General features: G+C 31.4%; 1 protein-coding gene across 7 annotated transcripts; it reads left to right on the forward strand.

Annotated features, from left to right (window-relative positions):
• The first annotated feature begins 213 nt into the window (after positions 1 to 213).
• On the forward strand, positions 214 to 4,457 carry LOC110609834 (shikimate kinase, chloroplastic). 7 transcript variants are annotated; one of them, XR_006348327.1, is made up of 13 exons: positions 216 to 429; positions 542 to 869; positions 1,591 to 1,649; positions 1,845 to 1,899; positions 1,984 to 2,056; positions 2,238 to 2,325; positions 2,522 to 2,604; positions 2,708 to 2,837; positions 2,942 to 3,020; positions 3,170 to 3,234; positions 3,433 to 3,516; positions 3,807 to 3,861; positions 3,983 to 4,068. XR_006348327.1 is itself a non-coding variant. In XM_043949984.1 (12 exons), the coding sequence occupies exons 2-11, from the start codon at positions 650 to 652 to the stop codon at positions 3,499 to 3,501; spliced, it is 921 nt and encodes a 306-aa protein (XP_043805919.1). In that variant the 5' UTR covers positions 214 to 429; positions 513 to 649; the 3' UTR covers positions 3,502 to 3,516; positions 3,983 to 4,457. The 7 variants fall into 7 exon arrangements, 4 of the variants coding, with proteins under 4 accessions (XP_043805919.1, XP_043805920.1, XP_043805918.1 ...); XR_006348326.1 differs by lacking the exon at positions 3,807 to 3,861 and adding an exon at positions 4,170 to 4,457 and having other exon boundaries at positions 217 to 429; positions 3,983 to 4,083; XM_043949984.1 differs by lacking the exon at positions 3,807 to 3,861 and having other exon boundaries at positions 214 to 429; positions 513 to 869; positions 3,983 to 4,457.
• Positions 4,458 to 8,648: the final 4,191 nt, after the last annotated feature.

Here is an 8,648-nt window from a genome sequence, read left to right on the forward strand (position 1 = left end):
AAATAAATAATTGGAGAAATAGAAATGATTTTGTTTTAAAATTTATGTTAGCCTTGAGACTCATATTATAGGTAAGAGATAGTTTAGTAAAAAAAGTAAATTGAAATTTGAAAAATTTTAATAAATAAATAAATTAAAATTAGTGACTAAATTGAAAATATATTATAAGTTGAGTGACTAGCAGTTAAATTTAGCCTAGCAATTCATGTGCCACGCCAATATTTGGTCTGAAGGTATTTCCTACTTCGACCAAAAAAAAAAAAAAAAGTATTCCCTACCAGAAACCAACAACCGCTTTATAAACTGAACGGCGCAACGGTGGAACTTGGAAGGAAGAAGACATACAAAGAGAGACAAAAGCTTCCCTTCATCGCTTGAAGGCTCCTTCGAATTTTCCGGTGTTAAAGCTTACTGCTTTTGCTTCCTCTGGTGAGTTATTCACTTGCGTTACATTACGTTTATTGATGATTGAACCATTTCATTGTTCTATATATTGTTAATCGATTCCTTAGTTTTCCTTTTTCCATTTTTGTTTCTACAGAAGAATCTCGATCTGGGTATTGAAAGAGTTGACTATGCGAATTGAAAAAATTTGTTAAACTATTGGGTTATAGTGAAAACTAGCGCTCTCTCTTTGTTTTTCTTTGAGATGGACGTGAATCTTGCTCAACGGATGCAATTTTCTAGTAAATGGATTGAATCGGACAAGTTCTATAGGAAATATCCCACCTGTTCGTTGAGTTTGACGAGTAAATTGAAGGCAAAACAGAAATTGCCGGTACTCGTTTCGGCTCATTTTCAGTCCAAGAGGAATAAAAATGGGCATAAATCGGTTTCTTTGAAGGCGTTTTGTTCTTACAAGCACTCAGGTGGTTATATTAACAATTTTAAGATATTTATTTGTTTATTTTTAAAACTCTTCTTGATAGTTGTTTTTGTTTTAGAACTTGGTATGTGATTTTGCACAGTGAATTGAGATGTTTCTTGTAGATTTTTGTTTTGGGAATCACATGTATACAATGAATTAGGTTTTTCTTCCTCTATGTCTAGGATCTAAATGCAGCAGTAGTTTGATAAATAGTGAGACAGATGCAAACGTCTTATATGAATTGGCTTGAGAAAAATAAGATTGTGATCCCATTATTTTGATTTGAATTTGAGAAATTTATTGCAATTGGAAACTGGTTGGCTGTTAAATTTTGTTAGTTATGGATTTTATTGATCAGATTTTGGTTTTGGATTGGATTGCTAATTATATAATGTGGGCTTTGAAATAATGACATGGTATATGTGAATATGCACGTATGTTTGTGTACGGAGTATTAGTAATTTCTCTGATTCTTATGCTGGTGGCGGAAAAAAGGGTTCTAATTTGGTTAAGTTCTTATTGCAATTCACAATATATCAGCTCATCTGCAATGGCTTGCTTCATCTTTATGGACAAATAGGATGTATGCGAACATGTATCTCTTGTGTCAAGTAAAAGAATGGACAATGGCATTTTTATTCTTAATATGCAATTGATCTCTCTCGCTCTCTTCCTCTCTGCTTTTGGATATTTACAGTTTCTTTTATCTTTTGCCATTGTAGCTTCAGTGTTGGAATCTGGAAGTTCCAGTGCCTCATCCGATGAATCACTGATTTTGAAGGTCTGAACTCATGTCTTTTGATACTTAACAATTGAGTGTGTGAATTTGGATGCTTTACATTTCCTTGGTGATGTTTGAGCATCTGCTTTTCTATATTGTCTCTGAACTAGGCCTTAAAGATAAAACCTAGCCAGTTATCTGTCAACAAAAACAGCCATGTTCAAGCATCTTACTAGATGTTAATAAAATTTGCAGAATAAGTCACAAGAGGTTGGGCCTTGTATAAACGGGCGCTGTATTTATCTTGTTGGTCAGTTTCTTTGTCTAATTCTTCATTTATTTGTTAGAAATTATATGATTGGTCTGGGAGTAACCGAGTGTGTGTGAAATGCAGGAATGATGGGCTCTGGAAAAACTACTGTGGGCAAGATTCTCTCACAAGTACTTGGTTATTCATTCTGTGACTGGTTGGTGCCTGTCATTTTTGCAGCATATCGATTTTAATTCTAGGGAAAAAAGTCGCGAAAAAGTTGACCCTGGAAGTGAATTGACATTTGAAGTGTATCTCCTATAATGCCAGATTATCCACTTGACAACTACTATTTCTGCCAAATAATATGTTTTATTTTATGCTTTTGAATGCTCCAGTGACTCATTGGTGGAGCAGGAGGTTGATGGAACTTCAGTAGCTGAAATCTTTAAGCTCTATGGAGAGGGTTTCTTCAGAAATAAAGAGGTATTCAGCATACATATTTGTATATATGTATGTTAATCTATCAACCAATCAACTTATACACTGCTTTGTCCAATTTTATGTATCTACTCCGAACTAATTCTACTGGCGAAGATACTAATGCACACTTGAAGACATGTATGATGATTTGCTTTTGCTTGTGACATACAAGCTTAATAATTGTATTCTTGCCTTTCAGACTGAGGCTTTGAAAAAGTTGTCTATGATGCATCGGCTTGTTGTTTCTACTGGTGGAGGTGCAGTTATAAGGCCGATTAACTGGTAAGATTTGAAAGAATGCTACAATTTTTGTCTTTTATTTATTTGTTGGTTTCTTTTGTGCATTTGTTGTGTAAAGCTCTATTCCTTTTGTTTGCTATGCCAGGAAATATATGCATAAGGGAATTAGTGTCTGGTTGGATGTGCCTTTGGAGGCCTTGGCGCAGAGGATTGCGGCTGTGGGAACAAATTCTCGCCCACTTTTGCATCATGAATCAGGCGATGAATACACAAAGGTAGCTTCTCTGTCAACCCATCTGCCTTTGTATATGCTATGATGAGTGGTCAGCTAAACAGGGATTTTGTATCTCCTAGTGTCTTCACTCTAACTTCTCTACAGGCTCTCAGGCGTTTGTCTACCCTTCTTGAAGAGAGAGGTGAATATTATGCCAATGCCAATGCTAGGGTTTCTCTAGAAAGTATGTATGCCTAAACCTGTGCTTCAAATTTCTGCCACTATGTGGTTTTTGTTATTTTTGATGCATTTGAGAATTTGTTATTCTTTACAACTGTCTAAATCTCTTAGTTTAGTCTATGAAAGGTCTGACAGAGTGTTTCCATTGCACAGATATTGCAGCAAAACTGGGATATAGAGATGTTTCCAGTATCACACCAACTGCAATTGCAATTGAGGTATCTTTTTTGTTTGTATTTTCATAAACTCACTACTCAGCTTACGCATATCTTGGACAAACATATCTTGAAACTTTTTCATAATTTCGCGGGGTGGGTATGTCGTGCCAAAATTATGTGTTTCTTACTAGTAGCGCATGCCACATTCTTTCACTGCTACATGTTGGGTTAACTAATTGGACTTGGATACTTTGCCAGGCTCTAGAACAAATTGAGAATTTCCTAGAGGAAGAGGAGGGCATTGCCTGTAATGAGAATGTAGCTTAACGAGACCTGGTCCAGGTGCTTTGTGACGTGCTTCCTATTTGAGCTTTCGTTATGCCATGTTCCTATTTTTATTGGCGGAACATTGCATGTCGCAAGTATTTATTTGTCCTACTGGATCATCTGGTGTGCAAATAATGCTTAAGAATCTTGTTATGTTATGCTGAAAATGCAATTTGTATATACAGTGAAGTGAAAATGCAATTCTTGTTATCTTTTTCACTTGTCGAGTAACAAATAAAAAGCTTGTGTTGCATTGTTTATGCAAGTCATCAGTTTTGATGTTTCCAACCTTTGCTAATGTACAGGAAGATTGTTTGACTTGGTCCGTTTGTCATCCGCTTGGAAACTTTTGATACTGTGGCAAGTTTAACAGAATGATTTTGTTACCTAGTATTGTTGTATTGCTATGCTTTTTACATTTGTGTTGGTGGGTCTTTTTTTTTTAAAAAAAAAAATATAATTCCATTGAACCATTTACCAGGTAGAACTGAGGCTAGATAGAGCACGTGATCCATTGGATGGATAGATCATTCACGCGTTGTTGGGGAGGGAAAGCGAGGAATCGAATCCGAGAGCACTCAGGTGACTCTCAATGCAGTTACCACTCAGTTGGCAGACCAGACTTGGCTGCTGTCGACAAAATTGACTTTGATAATAATCCATATTAGGTGGAGACCACACATGGGGAGATGGTTGTTGGGGCTAGCAGTCTATGGTGACAATCTCACTGGCTAAGCAGTGGTTCGTGGTGATCAATTCATAGCAGCTAATGGTTTCATGGATGGAGGACAGTGATTCCTAAAAGTCTCAAGTTTTTACTTTTTGCAGTTGCCATAGTAGAAAGTTAGAAACTGAAAAAGAAAATGAGAAGCTCGTTCTATAGATGATACTTGAAGTAAGGATGACCTCAGCCCAAGGGCATGGTGCAGTAAAATCTCATATTGCTTAATTTCTAATCGAGCCCAAAAAAAGGACATTTAAGTATTAAGTTCGCAAAACTAATTTTAGTATCTTAAACATTATTTTTAATAAAAAAAATTATGTTAAACTCCAATTAGATTGGTTTAATCGGAAATTGAAACTTGATCCGGTCCAACTCAATAGGTGAATTTTGAAAGCCGACAAGTCAGCATGAACAGCAGTGAGGCCGCTGGATAATACGAAAACTGAAACACCGGCCAGTTTGGAACGGGCATTCTAAATCAAACCGGTTCTCATTCAAAAATAAATAGATAAAAGCTTTAACAGAGAGTCTTATAAATTTTTGTTATATTATAATATATTTCTTCGTTTTATAATTTTTATTTATTTTATTTTTTTAAATATATTAAAAAATATAATTTTTTTATTATATCCATTTTAAAAATATTAAATTATGTTAAATATGCTTAATACATAATTTCACTCTCAACTTTTAGAAGAAAAATTTAGTGACACTTTTAAACTTTGAAAAAATAGAATTAAAACAACTCTTCAATTTTAGTCAATAAGAGCGTGAAACAACACACGCAAAGAGAGAGTGAGAGTTCAATAACGCCGATGACAACTAATATGAAAAATAAAATCAAAAATAAAAAATAATAAAATGAATAAAAGTCCTAAAATAATAAATTAGCTTAATTTATTAAACTAAAGAATAAGAATATTCAAATGAATTATTCAATAACTTTTATCCCATTTTGAATCACAGGACTATTTTATTTTGCAGGTATAATAATTAAAAATTTTCCTTTCTGATATAAAGAATTTTGGAGTTATTAGACAAATGAACAATGGTATCTAAAAGAAAAAATTTAAATGAGAAATTGAATAATTCTTTGCAAATAAAACAAAAATTCTTAAAAGCATAAGAATATATAAAGCGATATATAAGCTTGCAAAACCCATAAAGCCAAAACTACCTACCCAGAAATTCTTTCATCAAATTTTGTATAAAAACTCATCAATTTTTCTGAATATCTAAACAAAACTTTAAAATGCATATAAGGAAATAAAAATTAAAGAATAATCGGAGTAAAAAATTTATAGTTTTTAATCTAGCGTCAAAAGGTGCAATTTTATTTTCTTGTATCAGCTCACTCTCCGTTAGCTTATTGATTGTAAAGTTAATAATTTATATTAATTAAATAAAAATAGAAAAATCTTTACGTTTGTCAGATAACTATTGAATAATTGATCCACATCATCGTTACTTTGACATATTACTATGATTGTATAATACGCTCTTCCATACATAAATTATGGGATTATTTTAATTTCGATTTTTAAAAATCTAAGTATATTCAGAAATATTTTAGAAGTTAAGGGCGCTATAAACTTTTTTCTGTAAAATTTAATGGTGATGTATTCCGCCTATTAAATACTAAGAGGTATTTTTAAAAAAAAATTTTAAATAAGATAAAATTAAATAAGATTATAATAATTAATTTATATATTATTATAATATAAAAAATAAATAATAATATTGGGATAATTTCCATTTTAATAATAATAATAATAATAATAATAATAATAATAATAATTTTGGAATAATAAAAAAAGATAAACAAAAATTTTGGAATGGGAGGAATATTATAATAATAACTATTAAAAAAATAAAAAAAATTCACTAATAATTTAAGGGTAATAATATGAATAATTCATTTTATTAGAATGTCAATTTGAAGTATATAAATCTATTATGTCATATAATTTTAATATATTAATATTTATTTTTCATTTACATAAAAAATTTATTATCATAAAAATTTAATTAACTTTATTATATATATATATATATATTAATTATTATAAGATTATTATTAAGTTTATATATTTATTAAATAATATACCAGTTAAAATCTTGATTCAACCTCAATCAAATTTGAACCTTATCGAAGAGTGAAAAAAATTACTTTAATTATAAATAAATAATTTTTTTCAATGATTCTTTGACCTTCTCACCAAGTTGGATGATTTGCAAAGATAACAAAAAGTGAGATAGGAAAAATTGTGACAGCACTTGGAAGGCTAAAGTTAGTACTAGATTATCGAAAGAATGTAAGCAATAGTGAGTTTGGAGTTGGAATGACAAGCCTATTTCTATGTATTATTGGTGATTCCTTATATAGGCCTGGTCATTTTATTACATTTCATTCAATCAGGATGGTAATGGCTAATAGCTAGCGAATTCATATTTTTAACGAGTCAATCTAATTTGATTTATTAACAATTGAGATCGAACACGCAGTTTTAAATAAAAAAGAGACATGTCTATACTACTTAGCTCGATTTGATTAAATTGTTGGACTGAATACCCTATATCGAAAGAAAGCTCGAAATAAATTTTAAATGCTAGTTGGCACAACCTTTAAAATCTTGAAAATTAATAGAAAATAAATAGGCAAATTGATTAAGTAAGATTTTATCAAAGTCAAGCATCTAATAAGAACTAGGAGCTTGCCCTTCCAAAAACTAAACTTCTTTTCAATTTTTCGAATGATGGGATCGAGGTTGATGCATCTCGAGTTAGAACTAAGAGGAAGTCCAAGGTAAGTAGGAGGCTACAATGTTTACAAAAAATGTAGTTTGCAGCTAGGAGTGAGCATTCGGTTGGTTTAGCTCAAAACTGAACCGAACCGAATAAACCGAAAACCAAAATTTGAGTATTTTTAAAAATCAAACCGAATCGATTTTGATCAGAAATCGAATCGAGCTAAATCGATTTGATTCAATTTGATTCGGTTTGATTTGATCAATTTCGATTTTCAATAAATTTTTTATTTTTTACATTTTATTTTTAATATTTTAAAATTTAATCGAAATATTTTAACCTTAATATGATCTAATCTCTCTATATTATTGAAAATAATATATTATTATCACTAATCGGTTCTGTTCCATTTTTTTGATTTTTTTCTGATCAAAACCGAACCGAACTGAAATAACCAAAATTTTTAAAATTAAAAACCGAACCGAAATAAATAAAAAACTCAACTAAAATTTTAAATTAATCCGGTTTGGTCGGCTTTTTCGATTTGAACCGAATACTGCTCACCCCTATTTGCAGCCAACTCAAAGTAGTCCTCTGAGACAAATATCGTAGAGAATTCTTTTACTAAAGTAAACATTGAGGCTTGACATGAAATAGAAGTATTGAAGAATCCTGGATAAGGCTATTCAATGCGAGTAGGACAAAAAAAAAGTGTATCATCAACATATTATTGGTGGGAGATACTAAGACCAATAAAGCTAATGGTAATCCTTTAAAAAAGACCTTTGCTACACGTTTTCTTGACAATGAGATAATGGCTTAATAGTGATATTAAAGAGGAAGGGAGATAAATGATCTCCTTATCTTAAGCCATTTGAAATGATAAATTCCTCCGACGTGATCTATTAGTGAGAATAGAGAAAAGAGTTTAGGTAATACATCCTGAAATCTAAGATCTCCAACGAGAACCGAAACTCATGACTTCCATAACTACATTCACGTGGTTCCATCTAACAAAATCAAACTCATTGTCAAAAGTCCACCTTAAATAAAAAGCATTCTTGCACTTTTTTTTTTACAGCAATCAATAGCCTCATTTGCAATAAGAAAGTTATCAAGGAATGCCTTTGAATAAAACCATATTGTCTCGGACTGATAATATATTCAATCATCAATTTTAATTTGTTGACAGGAGCTTGGCCATACATTTATATAAATCATGTATGAGGGTAATTGAATATAAATGTTGTATTCTTGAAGAGCCAGCAATTTTGGAACTAAAGTGAGAAAGGATGACACAATATTTATTAGGAGAGAACTTGAATGATAAAAGGAGTTGACCATTGAAATAATACCATCTTGGATAAGAGGTCGTGCTTTCTTATAGAATAGAGAATTTCCACCAACACGCCCTGAAGCCTTTAATGAATCACTACTTCGTACTACAATATTAATTTCTGTAGGTGAGAAGGGGATTTCAAGAGAGGCGGCTTCTACATTATTTAATTTAAGAAAATGTAATTCAACATTGATACATAGAGGAGTAAAGCATTGGCAAAACTATTTCTTAAAATAAAAAACAATAGAAACTTGGATGGAACACTACAAAAAAGTGAAAATATAGCTATGAATTTTCTTCGATAAACGATCGTTAACTTCATTATCGGTATTTCAA

Source organism: Manihot esculenta, chromosome 13, assembly GCF_001659605.2.
Source record: "Manihot esculenta cultivar AM560-2 chromosome 13, M.esculenta_v8, whole genome shotgun sequence".
Taxonomy (NCBI): Eukaryota; Viridiplantae; Streptophyta; class Magnoliopsida; order Malpighiales; family Euphorbiaceae; genus Manihot; species Manihot esculenta.